The 20,905-nt window shown below is 48.1% G+C and overlaps 1 protein-coding gene across 8 annotated transcripts in view; it reads left to right on the top strand.

The window, feature by feature from the left end:
- Positions 1-20,905, top strand: part of CASZ1 (castor zinc finger 1) — a 1,374,833-nt gene that overhangs the window by 1,330,770 nt on the left and 23,158 nt on the right. For all 8 annotated transcript variants that reach the window (XM_069609955.1, XM_069609956.1, XM_069609957.1 and 5 more), the window contains 7 exons: positions 4,946-5,118; positions 6,061-6,878; positions 7,715-7,847; positions 11,376-11,439; positions 12,316-12,431; positions 13,292-13,414; positions 14,072-14,383. In XM_069609955.1, coding sequence (XP_069466056.1) covers positions 4,946-5,118; positions 6,061-6,878; positions 7,715-7,847; positions 11,376-11,439; positions 12,316-12,431; positions 13,292-13,414; positions 14,072-14,383 — 1,739 coding nt within the window. The remainder of the gene's footprint in view (positions 1-4,945; positions 5,119-6,060; positions 6,879-7,714; positions 7,848-11,375; positions 11,440-12,315; positions 12,432-13,291; positions 13,415-14,071; positions 14,384-20,905) is intronic.

Here is a 20,905-nt window from a genome sequence, read left to right on the forward strand (position 1 = left end):
AGGATGGAGGGGGAGGAGCCCTGGTGTTCCTCTGCCTCTGACATGCTGCAGATGTTGGCATGCAGCTCACGTCTTCCCGCCTCTCGCCCTCGCTCAGCGGCACATTTTTGGATTCTGTCTGTGTTTTTGACTCAATATGGCCTAGTTGCCCGCTTTCCCGGCAGACTGATGCCAGGGAAGGGACGGGGCAGCATTCCAGAGGCGCTGGCAGTGCGCTTCCCTCGCGGGACCCACTGGTCCGCGAGTTCTTCAGGTAAACACACAGAGCCGCCAACGGATTTCCCGCTCTTTTTCCACTGGTGACTGGCAGGGCCATACGTTGATTCTCAGAAGCCCCCGCACCTGATGCCCAAATGGATCATCGCTATCGCCTCACAAATGTCCCAGCATCCGAGGCGGCTAGTGTAAAAAACACAACTAATACGTCAGATTTAAATCGCGCTGTAATCCTGGCTGGTAGTAAACGTGCTTTGTGGCACCTGCGAAGTCCACGACCTCTTCCCTGCTGCTCCGGGCCTGCCCTCAGGCTCTAAACTTCCGACCCTACAAATCCTTCCTTTATCCCTGAGTCTGTGATCACCACCCTACAGTGGTTCCATGTGTTAAAAAACCCCCGCAAAAATATACCAAAATATCGCCATATTTTTGCGGTGATATTAAGGCATGGAACCGGCGGGGGACACCCCCGCAACTCCACATTATTTTTAAAGGAGCAGGGGACACCCCCGCAATCCTCGCTCCCAAAAATTATCCCCCCAAAAAATATTGGCTATGGCCGTTCCAGACGACCATGTATACGGCGATATTTTTGGTGGGGATAATATGTAGTGATACCCCCTACGCCACCAGCCTGACAAGCAATCTCTGAACACTTCTCCTGCCTGCCCCTAACCATGTCGATTCGCCCAAGCCTCATACCTCATGTTACCTGCCTTCCCCAGTACATGCGTGCACCCATAATCTGCCTAGCCAGTACATCCAACCGGTCCTCACTTCCCCGCTCTCCTCACCCAGTTCATGCACACCCTTTCATGCCCCAACCCATCGCCCCAGGACAATCCTAGATGCCCGCTTTGGCTGTACCTTGAATGTATCTAATGCTGGTTTCAGGAAACAGATAATGAGGGCCCCTCCTCGAGTCTTAGTTACCTCTTGAGGTTTCTGTTTCCACCTGAGGCGGCTCAAAAGAAGCTGAGGTTATTAAACGGATCAAGCGGGGTCAGCCTTTCTCCAGCACTCCCAAAGAGACATGCCCAGTCTCTGATAAGTGCGCTCCTTTAGCCCACTTCTCTCTCCTACCCCACATCCTGGCCCAATTGCCAGACTCTCAAGCCCACTCCTCACCCCCCTCCTGTGCCGATTGACCGTCATACCTCACCTGTTTCATGAGGTTGGAACCCCTTGTCCGGTGCATCCCTCCGCTACTCTCCCAGCGATATCCAATAATATAATCGCTGAAAATAACATCGAGGGAGACTCGATATTTTTTTAAAGGCACTCTCCAACACTTTCCCCAAATATTCTAAGACTGGAGTTTGTTTATATAATTGCACCAGTCCTAAAATATGTTGGGGAGGATGTTTAGTGCCTTTAAAAAAAGAATCGAGTCACCCTCAATGTTATTTCCAGCGATTAAATCACATAGAATGCTCTCCAGGTAGGTCTGCATTATATCCAGTCCTCACACATCATCCGTCCTAATGACATCCATACTGTGGTACAGGCCGTCACATGGAAATGCCATATTGACTGAAGTTCCCTGACTACTATTGCCCCTTGGAGTCTATTCTCCATTTGGCCACGTGCCCTTTTTTCCTTTTTTTGGGAGAAGATCAAAGAAATTAACCAATCAATTTGCGGCATGACCAGATTGGCTGCTCTGCTGGCTCTTGACCCCAAGACTCCTGTCCTTTTATCTGCTGAAAAAGTTTGTGAAAAAACAGATCGACTACCCCTCTCTTTAAGTCCTGTATGGGTCACAGGTGAAGATGAAGGTTAACCTGTACAATTTGTTAGTAAGGTTATCGCCTTTTTGGGAAGAATTGCAAAAAAATGCAGCTAGGTACAAAAAATTCTATCTTTTTAATAGTCACAAGAATACCTAAAAACATTACAAGCTTAACAAAACATAGCAAACTTAATACATTTTCAATTAAAACATTCAGTCATCATTCATCTATTCTAACAGGGGAATACTACAACTTAAACAGCTTTGTGCATAACAGTGAGTCAAAATATGCATTAGTGACAGGGGAAAAAACATTAGGGAAAAAAATAGGGATTACCCATTTATATATATCTTTTATCTGCTGTCAAGCCCATCCCGAGCCAGAATTGGTGTCACTTGTTAAGAACGTGAGAGCTTCTTTGGAACAGGTGGACCCCTGCCCTGCCAAAACCAGTAAAGACAATTTACCACCTGGTCTACTATACCAGTGTTGGTTAAGAGTTCCCTTGAGTCAAGGACTTCCCCAGACTCCCTAAAGAAGACGCACATGTCCTCTCTTCTCAAAAAAGACAATAAGGATCTTAATATACCTGCAAACCATCGCCTTTTTTTGACAACACTCCTTCCTTAGCAAAGATCACTGAACAAGTGCCAAGTCAGCAACGACGGAGGTATAGTGAGATAGCCAACCTTCGTCACGGCTATCAGTCCAGCTTCAGGTCAGCTAGAGGATCCGAACATGCCTTGCTCCACATCAAAGATGAAACAATTTGGTCAACACCTCACCATCCTCATGGATCTCTCAGCGGCCGTTGGCACTGTAAATCATGGCACCCTCCTTGGTCACCTTCAGATATCGTTTAGATGATCTGGTGCTGCCCTTACCTTTTTTTTCATCTCCCCTTCCTCGCAGAGAAAGTCAGGTTGTATCCGGCACGCTCCTTTCCGGTCCCATCGCACTGTTCTGTGGAGTCCTACAGGGCTCCCTCCTCTCTCCTTGCTGTGTAATGCCTACTGGATGTTTCTTGCCCTTATCATCACTCCACATTCCACCATCACTCTGACCTATGCCAATGATACACAAATTGTGTTCAAGCTCCATGGACGCCCTGAGGACCTTCATCAGATCTATGACTGCCCACTCCAGATCCAGAATTGGATGATGGGCAACCACTCCTATCTCAATTCCAAAAAGTTAGTGATACTTTAGATTGGCAACACCATCCCTCCTTCTCTTCCCTCCTCTTGGTCTCCATCCTTTTAAACTCTTCCGATCCTTTGGACATTGGCAAAGAAACTTGCCATCTTTGACAATCTCCTTTCTATTGTTAGTCATGTTCTTGATCTCATAAAGACATCCTTCTCTGCACTCTTAGGGCCTCATTACGACCCGAGCAGTATGTGTTTAACGGCGCTGGTACCAGACGTGCTTAGCGGGTCCCCTGATGGGACCAGGGAGCTAACAACGGGCCCCTTATTGACGGGCCCGTTGTTAGCTCCCTCCACATTCCCATTGAGCCCTATGGGGGCTCGAATGGGAATGGGGATGGTCCGAGTCCGGGTTCCCTGAATGGCAAAATACTGGGCCCTCCAAAGTCGGAATGGCCCGGTATTTCCCCATTCAGGGACCACGGACCCGGACCCGAGTTTAGAGGCAGCCATGCCCTTATTGAGGGCATGGCTGCCTCGTAATGAGGCCCTTAGTCTCCTTAACACATTTTGGAAACGTATTGTCTGCAATGGTTTTGACACGACTTAACTATTGTAATAGCCTTTTCCTTGTTCTTCCAAACAACCTGACCAAGCAGATGCAGATCAGCCAGAATAAGGCTGCCAGGCTGACCCTTGGCCCTAAACCATGGGACCATACTGTGCCAGAACATCCTTCCTCCATCGATTCCCTGCTACTGCACGCATCCGGTTCAAAGTTCTCTTCCTCATGCACAGAGCCTATTGGAATAAAGGTCCACTTTATCTCAGACACAAGCTTAAGAGATCACTAACCTCTAGGCCCCTGAGATTGGCTTCCTGTCTGATGGCGGTGACTGCACAACATTTTGAAAAAGAAACTGGGTGGGAGAATACTGATCAGGTGCAGACTCTTCCCTCCGGAATGATCTCCCTATGATCAAATCTATGGATAATTATATTCGATTCCAGAAAATATTCAAAGGCTTTGTTTTAGGGAAGTGTTGCTGCTTGCTTCTTGACCCCCGTGGTTGTCCTGTGACTTGCCCAGAACTTTAGCCTAATGGGGCTGCTACATCATTTCATTTCTGTCTCGAGCCTGGGTTCTGGGCACGTGTGACTTTTGCACTTCATGGCTCCTTGTTGGTTTGCGCTTATCTTGCTTCTTTTGTGCACTTGCTCGTGTGTGCTTTTCTCCCATGCCTTGTTCCTTTGCACTTAACTTGATCCGAATGTGTCTACGAAGCAATTATGGTCGCGGATGGCATCTTATAAAACTCAAATAAAGAAATGAAGGGAGCAAGGAAGCTTGATTGCGTTTCCCTTATTGTCTGGGAGTTATACTGGTTGCCGAGGCCAGTCCTGGCGGAGCATGCCACCTACTATGACTGGCATTCTTATTTATTGGATAAACTCACTTTCTCTAGATGTGTGCGTAACTTAGGCAGTGCGCAGACACTTCTGTGGGAAGTTCCATTGCCTAGGAATCCCAAAGCACAGAATCCAGCTGTTCTTCCTCCGCCTTTCACCTGTTGGACACCTCCCGCCAATTTAAGGGTAGTGGGGTAAGGGGTTAAAATGGGCCGGGTTGGGGTGCTGTTATAATGGTAGAAAAACGTGGGGTTTGGGTGGGGAACCCCAAACAAAATAATACAAAGTAATTGTGTTTTTCGTATTTTTTCTGCAATGAAATGTACCACTCTGCAATGTACGTCGGTAAAATCACATAGAACCATCAGAATGTACAATGTGGCCTTTCTCTGGGTAACAGTCGAGCCCCGTCTTTGCTGAACTCTTCTCCTCCCACAGGTGGGCTGCAATAAGGTTTATACCAGCACCTCAGATGTCATGACCCATGAAAACTTCCATAAAAAGAACACGCAGCTCATCAACGATGGCTTCCAGCGATTCCGCGCCACGGAGGACTGTGGGACGCTGGACTGTCAGTTCTACGGACAGAAGACGACACACTTCCACTGCAGGTGAGCAGGGGCCTGGGCGCTGACCCTCGCCGTAGGCCACGCACTCTGCCTGTACCACACACACACACACACACTTCCACTGAGAATGAAGACACTGCTGTGAGCAAGACCTGTGTCTATTGACCGCAGCACACATGCATAGCAGGCGAAAAGAGCACCATGCACAAGGTGGGTCCTTAGTATGCGTGCTTACTTTAGACGCGGAGCCCGTGGCCTGTCCACAGGCCACTCGCTGCAGCTATAGGAGAGCATGATGTTTTATATAACAGACCACACATTTAGCTATTTGTATACGATGCACTTCCACAAAAGGCCAGACTACACACTCCCAAAGAGTGTGAGCATGTGATGTGCACTTTTGGCCAAAACACAATGGGCCTCATTATAATTTTGCCGGTCCGGAAATAACGGTACCGGTAAGCTTGTCTGTACCATTGTTTCCGGACCGGCAAACTACGAGTTCTGCGAGCAGGAGCCTTTCAGCCCGCCAGGTCTGACCTGGTGGGCGGAACGGCACCTGCGCGCAGACCTTAATGGATGCACCGGCACCATTCACGAATGGTGCCGGTGCATCTGCCTCTCCATTCCCATTGAGTCCAATGGGACTCAAATGGGAATGGGGAGTAATATTTTCCAGCACCCAGCAATGGGGAATTACTGGGACCACCGGGGCTGTAATGCCCCAGTAAGTCCCCATTGCCGGGTGCCGGAAAAATTCATGAGTCCGGCAACCGCCATGCCTGTATTTACTGGCACGGCTACCGCCAGGGTCATAATGGCCCCCAATGAATATCATTAGTCCTCAAAGGAATTTCTGTGACCAGTATTGTTGCTGGGTTCTGCCACAAGCTCTAAGAAACACTGAGGAATAGCCCCCCTCTCCTGCTTTCCTTGAGCCCACTTCTCTTTCTCAGGTTCCTTCCCCTTTGTGTCTCCCTGCAGGCGGACCGGCTGTGCGTTCACCTTCAAGAACAAGTGCGACATCGAGAAGCACAAGAGCTACCACATCAAGGATGACGCGTACGCCAAAGATGGCTTCAAGAAGTTTTACAAGTACGAGGAGTGCAAGTATGACGGCTGTGTCTACAGCAAGGCCACCAACCACTTCCACTGTATCCGTGCCGGCTGCGGCTTCACCTTCACCTCCACCAGCCAGATGACCTCGCACAAGCGCAAGCATGAGCGCCGGCATGTCCGCAGTGCTGGTGTCCTGGGCCTGCCCTCCTCGCTCATGGGCTCCAAGGATGAGCCGGATGACTCCAGCAACGATGACCTCATTGACTTCTCGGCCATGAGTAGCAAGAACTCTAGCCTGAGTGCCTCCCCCACGAGTCAGCAGTCTTCCGTGTCGGTAATCCTCCCCGGCTCAGGGGGCTGCGCTTCTCCGCAGGCCTCCAAGTCCAACAACCCCATGCCCACTGTAAGCAAGATCTCCACCCTCTTGTCTCAGACCCTGCCCAGCAATATGCCCCTGGGCATGGCTCTCTCCAATTCTACACTTCCTGGAGCCAGCCCGTTCTACCGCCTGAACACATCACTTCCTGTCAGTGGGACAAATCTAATGACTGTGATTTCTTCCAGTGCTGCCCCAGCAGAGACTCCTTCCCAAGCGGGCTCTGGGACCAGCAATACCCCTAGCTCGTCCTCCCTGACCAGCACCTCCATTATGGACCGAATCTCTGCCACAAAAGGTCTCATCTCACCCATGATGGCCAGATTGGCAGCTGCAGCCCTGAAGCCAGGCTCCGCCTCTGAATGTGGTGAGTATCTGCTCTGTCTGCCACTGGACACTGAGGGTGGCTCTTCCCCCAGATGGAATGGGGATGGTGAGCCCCGAGTTCCAGGCTTGTCTTTCACTCTAATCACCAGGCAACCCATCTCCCACCCGCACTCACAGTGCATTGCATTGTCGGAAGCGGGCACCCCTTGGTCTGCCTGCACTGTGCTTGGTGTTTTCATTTTACTGTTGGGAGTGTACACTCAAGGTCTTCCCTCTGTTTGGTCCATCGGGACCGTCACGGCTCCAGAGCCCGTTGCGTAAGAAGCACATTAAGTTTGTCCCTTCAAGGAATCTACGATCTGCAAACCACCTTCTGCTGTGCGTCCCATGCTTAAGCTTTCTCTGTCTCGGTTCCAGGCTTCGGAACTCACTTCCATTGGCCCTGCGTGCCATTGTTGATGATCTCGCCTTCCGTAGGTTGTTACAAACATATCTGTTCTAGTCTTTCTTTTTGTCTAGTCTCGTTGATCTTTGCAAACTGTTTTCCCTCCCGATAAGGAATCCACATCCCCATGAGACCTGCAGGTCTAAACTGCGATCTAGAATTTTTTTACATAACCTAACACGAATGTCTGGCATGGCTATTCCCATGTTTAGACATCGCCTCCACATCTGCACAATGTCTGCCCATGTGCTTCTCATGTTATGTCTCTTAGCGTAGCCATTGGCCACCCCCTTTCTTCTGCACTGTCTTTGTGGTCTGTTCCAGGTTGGGGCTTTGGGCTTCTCTTGTCTCGCTCACCGGTGGGGCACTGTATATGCCCTGGCAAGCTGCTGTCTGCCTGTGCTCTGCTCATCGTCTATCTCTCTCCGCAGGCCCTGGGCAGCCTTTGTCTGTAGGATGGTTGCATTCAACGCATGTGAAGCAGGAGCCATCCGATGGGATGGCGATGGATGCCCGAAACGCCTTGCAAGAGCAGAGCCTGGATCTCAGAGTGAAGGAGGAGAGGTGAGCAGGGCATGGAGAGATCTGTGGGAGGGAGAAAGACCAGAGGCCTAATGTCACGCCACCACAGGAGAAGGCCACGCAAAGCCCCAATTCCACAGAGAGAGCTTAACATCACAAGGACGCTGACTTGGGGGTCCCTGTGTATGGTGGGCTGGTCCCGCGCATGTAGTGCTGCACTCAAAATATTAGTCCATGGGTAATTGCCAGCCCAGCATCAAACCTAGGACTCTCCCCACCACACTGGCGCAGCTGCACAACCTGAGCCCCTTTTTCTCCACCACCCAGGGTGAATGCACAGTGCCGGCTTGCCTCACACCCAAACCCTAGCAGCTTTTTCTGTTGTGTGTTCTAGTTCAACTTTATTTCTAGTTTAATGTCATGTTCTCGCTCATTGTGTTTTTTGTTCCTTCAAGGTAAAGTTGGATTAATTGTTTGATGTTCTCAACAATGCCCAGAACAATCCGGTATTTAACAATGAAGGCTTTACATAGCTTAATTTAACATCAATCCCCCTCCCCTTCCTCCTTCCCACCACCATCCCCATCAGGAGTACACACGGGCATCAGAATAAGGTTACAGCAAATTATCGAGGAAGTACGTAAACTAGCAATAACCAGGCAGTACATTTTAGGGTTATATGTGAATTCAGCGACCACAATTACAAAATGGTAAATTTCATCACGGAAAAAATACTGATAAACAATGATTTTATCTATTTATTTTTAATTTGGGGAGGGGGTATTCATTTCGGTATTATGATCCACTCTGAAATGTACCTCTCCGTAATGTTTTAGATATATTGACTGGATACCCATTTCAGGGTATTTCGATCAGGCTGAGAACTCTCAGTCGAGTTGGGCATGTTAGGGAATTGAAGTCTTTTTGCAAACAGTTCAGAAACGGCGCCTACACATTCATACACGTTAGGAGAGAGTCCCTCATATTAGCGGTAAGCTTATCCATAGCAAGAATGTTCCATACTTTGCCCAACTATAGATTTACAGAGGGTGGTTCAGTCCTCCTCCGGAGAAGAAGAAGGCTCGTTGAGTTTTCTGGCTCCCTTTGGTCATGCAGCAAAAGTCCCGCTTCAAGTGGCATGGAGTGCTTCAAGCGAGCACTCCATGCCTCCCCAAAGCAGCCGCACATGCGCCGTTCACTTTGCTCCCGCCTGTGCCCTCCTTAGAGCCCTGCAAAGGCTAAACTGCGGCTCGTTGCCTTTACATGGTCCGGGTCTTGGCACAGTCCCACAATGCAGGGTCCCCGAGGCGATGATATGATATTTGAACTCAATATTGCGTCTTCCATATTCAAAACACATTTATTTAATTAAAAATATTCATACACATTTGAACACACTCCAATACCAACATTTGACATCATCAAAAAATGTACAAAATGATCGTGAACAGAACTGTGCCCTCTACTACATGTATGTGCTCATACATTTGAATACACCACTCCAACACAAAAGAGCCAGACAAATGAATTGTCTGTGCTAACCAAAAAACAAAATATAAAAACCTAACAGTACATACCTAACAATTATACATAAACGTACATACAATACAAAAAGTGACTACATATTATTGTAATTAGTGATCACATATGAAAAAGCACTGCATATCAGCGTCTCGGCGTGTAGTGCAACAGGAAGATTCCATGTGAGGAGGAACATCTAAGATGGCCGCTCTGTTTGCCACTGCATCCTTAGACTGGTGCACGGAGGCACTGAGGAAAGAAGGAAGTCATGCTGTTCAGGGAGCTTTTGCACAACATCTTTGCAAAGCTCTGCCAAGAATGAATGCCTAAATTCACAGGTGACACAGGGCCTAGAAGGGCCTTCCAGCCCATCTTTGGGCATCATGGATGTGGCCTCCATAAGACTGCAGCTGGTGCCTCCTCAGCTCACGGCTCATTCCCCCTCTATCTCCTTCTCACGCTCTGTGGCAAATATATGAAAGGCAAATGCCATTCGTCCTTTGCAATTCTGGTGGTTACGTAAAAGCCAATTTAATGAAATGCCCATATTTCACCTTGTTATGCTAATTTCTGGTAGCGTCACATCCGATTGCGTTTGTGGATGAGTCCCCCCACTTTAATTCTTAGGACTTGACCCCTGATGCATATGCAAGCAAACCCTAATGTAAGGGTCTGCCGTTGTTTTGCTGAAGCAAATGACTCCATTGTAATTTACGTCCAGAGCATTACTTCGTGGGGAATTAAATAAGACTATGTATTTTGAGGGTTAGGGGTGTGGGGGGCTGGAGGGATTGTGTGTGGGGGTGTAAGTGGCAAGATAGGGGGTATGGAGGGATTGACCCCATTTAAAAAACAAATAAACAAGGAAAAGCCCCAAAGTAATGGCACCCAAGTCAATTACACCAGAGTAATTTGTTTCGGCAAAACAACATAGAACCATCTCTATGTCCTACTTGTACTGGGGCCATTCCACTAGTTGTATACAAAGAAGCGATTAGGGCAGAATATCAAAGTTACCTCAGTAAGTAACATGCTATGCTGGTTGCTTGTATAGCACGGATGCCACCTCAAAACACTGCAAAAGAAAGTGAGATATGAGTTCCTGAAGAGGAGACAATGAAGGTGGAGGTGAGGATGGACGATCCATGAGTGACTCTGACTCCTCAGTAAAAGGAATGCATAGTTAGGCAGCATGCAGACAGTTCCTAGCAGCACTTTACCTGTTGACCAATCTTGGAGGCGAGGGACACCGCTGGGAACCCAAGCGTTTGGCTTCTCGTGAGAGTGGCTTGGGTTACCTCTGAGAGTCCATGGTCTCCAGTGGTTGGGCTTGGGGGAAGAGTTACCAACATATAGGAGTCTTAAGGTAGGTGGATAGTTAAGTGAATAGTGCTTTTGTCTGGGAGGAGAGACACCTTCAACCAGGCTCTCTCAAACATGCACAGGACATCCAAGTGACAAAGGAACTGAGATCTAACTAAAGAAAGCATGATACACACCACCTCTGGTTGACTCCTTAGTAAGACCTTATCCATGCCACACTGGGCCACATTGGCATGTCTTGAGTGAGGCTTACCCTAAAACCTCACTCCTAAAGACAGTACCTCTCCAGCAGTAGGAGATAGACAGAAGCCCTTACACCACCCTCCCCCATCAGGACCCCCGCATTGCACGCACACTTGCAGACTTCTCCTTCACTCGTTTAAGAAGCCAGGGCCGGATTGCACTAAAGGGTGCACGCATCTGTGTGATGGCTCTGTGCACTTCAAGTTGCAAGCAGAAGAGGGTTCCTCCGGGAGCAACACAGTCAGTAAGAACCCCCCCCCCCTCAGCTCAGCCCCTTTACATCTGAGATAGGAGAGAGCAGCAGGATGCCTCATGCACAGGGCAACTGCACGCCTCGGTCACGCAGCGGGACACCACAGAATGCCGAAGGCCAATGCACCTGCAGAGATGTGTGACAGGGTGTGGTGGGGAAGTGTGTGGCTTAAGGAGGGGACGCTCTGTTAAATTCCATTGCTCTGAACAGTGCCCCTTTGTGTATTCCAGTAATGAATGCAACAGCCATGGTGCCACAGGGACCACAACTGTCCTGTCATCGCTCATGAATAAGGTGAGAGCAGCCTTGCATTAGTGCACCAGACGGGCTGATGGTTGAGAGGGCGGGATGGGGAGAGGGTGCAGGGATGGGGCACATGAAGTCTGAAGAGCCTGGGGGATTGGTTTGTGGCCTGGGTGTTCAAAAGGTGGTACTGGACTATTTGCCAATGGTTTCCTGGCATTCTTGTCTCGATACCGTAGACGTGACTGAATCCAATGTTTTCGAGGAAGAAGTGACCGAATAGTTTTTAAATGTTTTTACAGAAAGAAACTTTAAAAATAAATTATATGTGGCGGTGGGGTAGGGAATATTAATAAAGGTAGGGGGAAGGAGGGTGGGCTACGAGGGGTTGGCCCCCAACAATAAAAAAATAATTGATTACTTCATAAACATGGATTCGGTCAAATCACCTACATCCTTCTTGTCTTGTCGTGGTCTCCTCCTCTTTCAGTTTCTCCCCCTTACCAAATCCCAGCCCCTCCTCCGATTCTCTTGACTCCGCCCCTTCCTATCGCTCGCCCTAGTCTCGCTCTGCCATGCCTGCTCCCTCATATTTCCCGAATCATTCCATCTACCACGTAAACCCATAGCGCTTTATCTTGTCCCACACCCTTGGCTCTTCGTTCTCCCACTCTCATCCGCACCTTGTCCTGCCAGTCACCCCGTACCACCTTCTGCCTGAACCTTCCTATATGTCCCTGGCCTTTCACCTTCAGCTTCTGCTCACTCTGTCCTGCCCCCACCTTCTCCCCTAACTCTCCTTTGGGTTTCATCAGCCTCTTTGGTTACCTCTGCCCCTTGGAGCCTTGCAACTGTGCCCCGGGGGCCTGCTTGAAGTGTCCCCCTGCACTCTAACCTGATCAAGGCATGCTCTTGTGCCCATTGCAGGCACAGACTCTAGAGGCAGGCGAGGGTGCTGTGGCGGGTGTGAAGACAGAGCCATGCGAGCTGGGGGAAGCAGAGGGTATCAAGGCACCCGAGCCCTGGAAAACCTACCTCCGAAGGTAAGTGGAGTGATTCCTGGGTAGCAGAGGACTTCCTACACATACAGAAAGCAGAGACGGATATGGTACAGGCCCAGATCAAGTCCAAAGCGATGCAGATAGAGGGCCTGAAGTATTGGAAAACACCCTGTGAGTGCACAGACACATAGGCACGTACGTGGCTGATCCACCAGGTGGAACGCAACCCACGTAGATACGAAGTATACAGTTTATAGTGATAATGTCGAAATACATAATGTCGAAAGTCAAAATGTCGAAAACATAATGTCGAAAAAAAAGTCTGTCTTTTTTTCTTTGTTTTTTGTTTGAAATGGGGGGTTCCCCCCAAAATCCCCATTTTTTTATTTTATTTTCTGTTTTGACTTTTTTTTTACTTGCGGGACCCCAAAAAAAACATGTAAATATAAAAAGAAAGCATTCGAGAAAAAAACATTTCAACATTTTTTCGACATTTTTGTAATTCAACATTCTTTTTTCCACATTATGACTGCACACCAAAGTGTACATACAAACACCTGCATGCACACACTTCTATGCCTGAACATAGGTCGCCTACACTCCTATGCAGGCACCCTCCTTTTGCATACATAGCACCTCCGTGTACACACAGGCTTAGACCAGTGCACAGCTATGCACATCCTTCCTGTGACACATACTGCTGTCCATACACTACATGGCCACACAAATATACATCCTAGGGGCTTGCACACACCCCTCAGAGCACACACAAAACTTCCTACGCAGCCACAAACACACGCCTGTGTGCATATAGCATACACCCCCCATCTCTTACTCAAACATGCCTCTGCATTCACACTCCTTGACGTGGGCTTAGCTCTGACACACTCTTGTGTTTGCAGGTTTGGGCCTAGCGATGTCTGCGATCCCTGCTGCGACTTTCTCCATAAGGCGCATTTCCATTGTGCAGTGCTGGAGTGTGGCGCTCTCTTCAGCACCATGGATGGGGCCATAAAACACGCCAAGTAAGTGCTGCCCCCTGTGGGAGATGCATTGAGGGCAGCAAGAGACAGGGAGAGTACCCTGACTGTGATCAGGAAGGGCGCAGAGCTGCGTTATGTAACCATACAGAGTGTTACAGTGGGCACAATGCACAGAGGGCAATTGTGCCACAGTCAGATGCCACAGAAAGTAGTTCAGACACTGTCTTACTCTATAGAAAGACATTGGGCCCCATTATAAGGGTGCCAGTCTAGATAAAATGGCAGAAAAAATGTTGGTAATTCCAGGTACGGCACTTTTTCCAGATCGGCACACTTCAAGTTTGCCGGTGGAGGCCACCGATCTCCCGGTAAGCCTGACCTGCCGGTAGATCAGACCCCTACTGGCAAAGAAATGCCTAAATCACCAGCACCAGTAATACCAGTGCCAGTGATTCAGGCAATCCCATCCCATGGAGTCTTGTAGGACTCCACCGCGGCCCATAATATCCTGGTAATACTGGCATATCAGGCAGTGGAGTTTGTAAGGGCAGTTTGCCAGTATCCCGGAGGTAATTTCTTGGCTGTTCCCAGATTCCTTCCAGACAACCCTGACTGTTAGGACCATGCAGCTCTCCCTATCTTACTCCAGCATCTTCTTCATGCTCAATCTCCTAATGTTATTATTTCTTTCCTTTTCAGCTTTCACTTCCGGACAGATGGCGGGGCTGGATCTACATGTCCGACTCCCATGGACTCCAAGGCATCTCTGCCTCCATCTCCTTCTGCAGTTGTCATGTCAGCGCCATCAAACCTGGAGGTTGCCACTCCAAGCCTGGCACCCTTGCCCTCTACCCCTACACTCCTGGCATGGAAGCAGTTGGCGGCATCCTTACCCCAGATGCCACAGATTCCTGCAACAGTAACCATCACTGCAGCATCACCATTGGCAACGACATCACTGGAAAATGCTAAGCCTCAGGTCAAGCCCGGTTTCCTGCAGTTCCAAGAGAAGTGAGTGAGAGTCTGCGGGAAGGGGGTGTCTGGGACACAGACACTAAGCAATGTCAGGTGGACAGGTCTTTCCGGTGCTGAAGGGGCATTTTATGCAGCAGCATAGGATGTCAGTAACCAAAGGCAGTTAAGGACCTTCCAGCCACTCCATGCTGTCCCATTGTAATCTGAATGGTCACCTTCTTTGCTGCACTCTTGCTTAGCTAGTGATATAGTCATCCTCTTTGGCCTTTTGCCTTTCATGGACTATTTCTGTCTCAATCACCTTAGTCAGAAAGCTCCCGAATGCATTCCCTATCCTTTCAGCCACAGTCTTAATGCATTATATCTTGCATAGGTCCATGTGCTGCCTTGAACATCCCTCCAGACGGAACAGCTTTATAAGCTAAAACTATTGGGCGCCCGCTTTCCAGTCATGGTGGTGATGTGAAAGAAGGTGCCATAAAGCACCACCCACAACACCTTCTGATTTTTTTGTTTTTGGCGAAACAGTGGCAATCTGTTTCGGCTCGTTTGCAGCTTTTTTTGGAGAAATCCATCTAAATTGTAACCAAACCGTCAATTTATTTGTCTGCATATTGCCAATTACTCGTTAGACTCCACACTTGGTGTAGAGTGTGATATTTGCATCTTACACTCTGTGTCATGACGGAGGCTTTTGAGTAGTAGCAATGTGCCTTCATCTGGTAGCCTTGCTATTGCAATTTACCTTGGGGAAGCTTTTCATGTTTCTTTCCGATATGTCTTCCTTAACTATGGCTAGGCCCATGCTGGCACGTGAATATGACAGGTGTGTGCAGACTTGCATGATGGCTCCACATAAGGCGTTAGTAGTTTGTGAAATCTGCAGACAAAGCCTTCGAGAAAGGTTAAGGTTATGGTGCAAAGGCGAAGCAGGAAAGTGCGACACTTCCTAGACTCCGACAATGGCGAGGACTTTGAATGGACCCCTGTAAGAGCCTTCCACAGCTTCTGCAAGATGAGTCCATGCCTGGAAAATAAATGAGCTCAATCCGGGCTCTCAGAATGCAGCTGAACTGACCTTACAATACAAGACCCAGTGGGCATCGTCTACGGAACCATGGGTGCTTGAGACCTCTCCTACTAACCAGCAAAAGGCATCCTTCACGTCTCATGATATTGTCTAGGTTTTTACAATGTCATAGTTTTATTGTGTGTCTTTACATCAGTCAAATGTTCATTGCTGATGCTGTCGGCCCCGTTATGCGCCTACAGCGGTGTCTACACCCTAGCATGTTCCTTGTTAAAGTCTTCCTCGCCTTACTTTGAAAGGTCAGCAACATGGACCTCTACACCCAGTGGATCCTTCTCCATTTGAGGAGCTGCATGACTTATTGGAGGGTTTATTTGAATATAGAGAGAATCTGTGAAGACTAAAGGCCGCAGCAGGGTGTTGCCCACCCATGACTATTCAGTTTTCTGGGGCTCTTGCAAAGCACTGCTGGAGAATTGTAAACTCCAGCAATGGCAGGCCAGAAAGAACAGTTTTAATATTCTGTAGGTTAGAACTTACTTCCTTTTATTTATTTGTATTTATTGTATCGTTCATTTATAATGTGCTTAATACCAGCGTGTGGTTCTAAGCGTGAGCTCGGGATTGGAACCTGTGTTGGGCCGCATTGCCTTGCTTCCAAGACAAAGGCGTTGCCCCTGAGCTATTCTTCCTTTCCCATCCTTATGCTGGATGTGTTAGATTATCCATACAAGGTGGCAATGAGAATCCCCCTCTCTGTTCCTCTTGCAGCCAACATACCGGTCTGTCATCCCAACCAACCAGAGGTTTTAGCTATTTTCTTGGGTGTTGGGCGTTCCCCAGTCTCAGTGGTTGCTGACACATGTCTGCAGAGATGCCAGCATTTGATAACAGTATCAGTAGTACTTTGCCTTGACTCAGAGAGAGAGTAGAAGGTTGCAGTGGAAGTATCAGCTTCGTTGACTATTAGAGATGTTGAGAGCTCTGCCTTGCTTGCAAAACACAACTAGGAGAATTGGGTCACGAGGGAGGCTTGGCTGGAATTTACTTGAACACAGCAAGGCAGATTCATCATATCTCCTAGACAACGGGAGAGTGACAGATGGCTATATCAATCGTAACGAAAGTTGCAGACCCAGAGTACAGCCAATGGCTTTAGGCACTCCAATGACAGGTCTTGTCTGGCTCCCACGTACTTGTTTTAGACCCAAAGTACAAACAAATGAATGAAGTTTTGATAGACATTCTCTGTGTATTGGTGGTTTAGCCACTCTAGAAACCTACTGCAGTTACTGTTTACAGAAACGAAGGCTTTCCAACTGTTTGGGGATTTTGAGCTCCTTATCCATCACAAATGTTCACCTAATCTGAAGGACTTACTTCCTTCAGAGGGTGCCTTGAGACCACTGCTGCTACATAGGGCGCTACACAAGTATGGTCGGTGACACATGAGCTATCAAGAGGATGTAGAAATGGTGATGCCTCAAAGTCTTTTTTTCGACAGTAGAATCTGAGAGTACTTCCGGTATTCATTGTGATGTGGCCCCAGTTTATCCAACGCTTCTGTTGAAGCAGTTGTTAGACTAGAACGCATTTATTTATTGGTGTTTCAGTGGGTGCGATACACCACATATAGGTAGCCTAACCCGCAATAACCAGGAGCGCATACAGGAGATTTCCAAGGAAAAAAGGCCTTGGGACATGCATTCTGGGCAGTTTGTGGCCAAAGAGAATAGAAAATGCCTAAGAGCTGTACTGCACAGAAGGGTTCCAAAATGTGTACCACCAAAAAGACTTTCAAAAGATTTTTCTTGAGCCTCTCACTCAGTTTCCAAACAAGCTCACCTTTTTGCTTTGGACGTTCTTTACACACCCATTCACAAATAGCATGGATCATTGCTTAGATATCCTGTGATGGGAAGACACTTTCAAGTCAAAAGTACTTTCCTTCAGTCTCAAGTCCTCTCCCAACATGTTAGATCATGGTGAACAACCCAAAAGGAGATGGGTGCATGGGAACCCATAACTAGATGATAGGCTCAACACAGGTTTGGTCTTATTTCAAATGTTGTACATCAACCTAAGATTATTATGAAAAAAAGAAGAAAGGTTTTTGGTGCAGAAGCAAAAGCTTGCATCCGTAGCTGTCAATCAAACGACATTTTGCTATCCTCATTGTCTTGAAACAGCTCTACAACATTTGATTATAAGTGGTCACATGAATGTCTTCGGGGTACAGGGGGAGTGCAGGAAAAAATCTCATCTGTTCTCAGTTCTGGTTGTGAAGGAATGTCTTAAACATCAGATTCACGAATTTCCTTCAGCCAGAAGATCAGATCAGGCTTGCGCTCTCAGTGCGGTAGCTGGCCAAGACGGGTTGGCGTGATGCAGTGTTTTTCTGCATTATCAGGTGACATCCACAATTTATACCTGAAGTACTCTCAGATTTTCATATAAACCAGTCATTTGTAGTTCCAGCGTTTTTCCTGAATCCTTCTTCACTGGTGGATAGAACTGTACATATGTTAGCATCCAAGACAGTACAGTGCTGCTGATGTATCTGTAACAGAAACTTTCTGACAATTCAGGGATTTGTGGCATTTGGAAAAACTTTGGCAAAGACCAGGCCCTTGCTAAGTAGAGCACTGGTCACTGGATCTCAGACTGCAGTAGGTTCTGAGATCGGCGATCCAGAAGACCCTTCCCAGGAAGGTTTACAGCACACTCTGCGACTGCGAAGGTGGCCACATCAGCTCTTTTCAGCAATGCCGCCCTGCAAGAGAAATGCAATGTTTGCATGTGGAGAAGCGTGGACACCTTCAGCAAACACTACTTTGGCAACACACGTGCAAATGGGCCGTCCGTCCGGTTGAGGGGAAGGAATGGGGTTCAACTCCCACATTATCAGCTGAAATAAGTTCATTTAGTTATACGAAGTGCATGTGTACATGTGAACGTTGTAATGCTGGAGAAGCATGAGTTACCTGCCTGTTACTGTAATTCTCCATGAACCAAAAAGTAACCCTTGATTCTCAAAGTAATTAACCAGTTTCTTCAGACCGTTTTAATAGGGCCAGCGTAACGTGTTTCTAACTCCGGCACCGCGGCAACGATTACACCTTGGGGCATAGGACTCATCAGCACAAGCCACACCCATGCGTGGCTGTCAGAAAGGTGGCATCTCTTTCAGGTATCCTGGCATTTAGCATTTGTAGGTGCCTTAAATACAAAAAAGGTAGCAGGTGCCCCTCTCTCAAAAGAACACGGCATGATAACCTGTTCTGTGGTTTTTAACCACTTTGAGAGTTCACAGCCATCTGCTTTTGGCTCACTGTACCTTTCACAGATGGCAAATATCCATTTGCATATCAGTCTTTGTCCCACCCACATGGGCAGTCCAGCACCGAAATGCTATGGCAATTCCCTTCTGAACAAGAGTACCAACAGCAACCTCATAATGTGTTCAGCCTTGTAGGGCCTCATCAGTGAGGTGAAGCTGTGCCTCCCTGAGCACAGTGAGCAGGGAGTCCACGTCTGGTTGCCCCCAGGTAACTTAGGGTGACCAACCTCAAGTTCCTTCCAAAAATACAAAAAAAGGTAGCAGGCGCCCCTCTCTCGTAAGAACACGGCATGATAACCTGTTCAGTGGTTTTTAACCACTTTGAGAGATCGCAGCCATCTGCTTTTTGCTCACTGTACTTTTCACAGATGGGAAATATCCATTTGCATATCAGTCTTTGTCCCACCCACATGGGCAGTCCAGCACCGAAATGCTATGGCAATTCTCTTCTGAACAAGAGTACTAACAACAACCCCATACATGTGTTTCAGCCTTGTTGGGCCTCAACAGTGAGGTGAAGCTTTGCCTCTCTGAGGGAGTCCATGTCCGGTTGCCCCCAGGGGCGACAATAAGCAGAATTTGGGGACACAGACTGGTGCTGGGGTGTTACCCAGAGGAAGCTGGGTATTTTGCTCCCACCTCCCTCTGCAGTGTCTCCTGGCAGTAACTTCCGGCTTAACCAACAGACACCAGAGCTGAAGAGAGAGTTGATCGGAGGGCAAGCCAGAGGGGGAAATGGTTGCCTGGTTCGACCTCTGCACCCCCTCTGTCTAGATACAAGGACTTTTGGGAGCATAGGAGAACTCGATTCGTTGGGAGAGCCACTACCCAACTACCGACTGGGATTTGGCTTCCACAGCTGTTAACTGAAGCAAGACATTTTAGCCAACATTTGGCTTCTCTCATAAATAGATGTATCCCCACAAACGAAAGACAGATACGCCCGCTATTTAGGCTGCTCTGAGGTTTTAGGGGACATCTTTTGCTAAGCTGGTAATTGCATTCTTTTGTGTATTATTTCCTTCCCTCGCGCTCTTGTAGTTTGTCATCATCAAGTAAATGACATCCAGGGCTAGGATGGTCATCATAGCCTTGGGATTGGGGCAAGCAATTGGTCCAAAGATATGATATGATAAGTTATTTATAACGCGCTTATTACGCAGAGGTTTCTAAGCACGGACCTGGGGATCGAACATGTGTTGCTCCGTGTCGTCTTGCTTCCAAGGCGAGCACGTTGCCCCTGAGCTATCCTCCCAAGATGTTCACCTTTCTTTAAACACAAAACAAAGGGGGGTCTGGGAATCTCTCTACCAGCACGAACATAGCCCAATGACCTGTTCTTGGGTGAATAACCCCTGGGAGAGACTCTACCAAGTCTTTAGCTCACTATCCCTTTCACAGAGAAGAAATTTCCCCGAATATCAGCCTTTGTCCTGCCCAGGGGCAGTCCAGCGCCGAAATGATAGGCAATTCTTCCCTGAACAAGAGTACCATCAGTAACACCATACACGTGTTTCAGCCTTGTTGGGCATCATCAGTGATGTGAAACTGTTGCCTCTCTAAGAACAGTGAGCAAGGGGTCCACGTCTGGATCGCCCTGTTAACTTAGGGTGAAACCCAAAGTTAATTTATTCAAAACAAAGGGGGGGTCTGGGAATCTCTCTACCAGCACGAACACAGCCCAATGACCTGTTCTTGGGTGAATAACCCCTGGGAGAGGCTCTACCAAGTCTTTAGCTCACTGTCCCTTTCACAGAGAAGAAATTTCCCCGCATATCAGCCTTTGTCCTGCCCAGGGGCAGTCCAGCGCCAAAATGCTAGGCAATTCTCCCCTGAACAAGAGTACCATCAGTAACCCCATACACGTGTTTCAGCCTTGTTGGGCATCATCAGTGAGGTGAAACTGTTGCCTCTCTAAGAACAGTGAGCAAGGGGTCCACGTCTGGATCGCCCTGTTAACTTAGGGTGAAACCCAAAGTTAATTTATTCAAAACAAAGGGGGGTCTGGGAATCTCTCTACCAGCACGAACACAGCCCAATGACCTGTTCTTGGGTGAATAACCCCTGGGAGAGACTCTACCAAATCTTTAGCTCACTGTCCCTTTCACAGAGAAGAAATTTCCCCGCATATCAGCCTTTGTCCTGCCCAGGGGCAGTCCAGCCCCGAAATGCTAGGCAATTCTCCCCT

The sequence above is a fragment of the Ambystoma mexicanum genome, chromosome 8, assembly GCF_040938575.1.
Source record: "Ambystoma mexicanum isolate Mex_15411 chromosome 8, UKY_AmexF1_1, whole genome shotgun sequence".
Lineage (NCBI taxonomy): Eukaryota > Metazoa > Chordata > Amphibia > Caudata > Ambystomatidae > Ambystoma > Ambystoma mexicanum.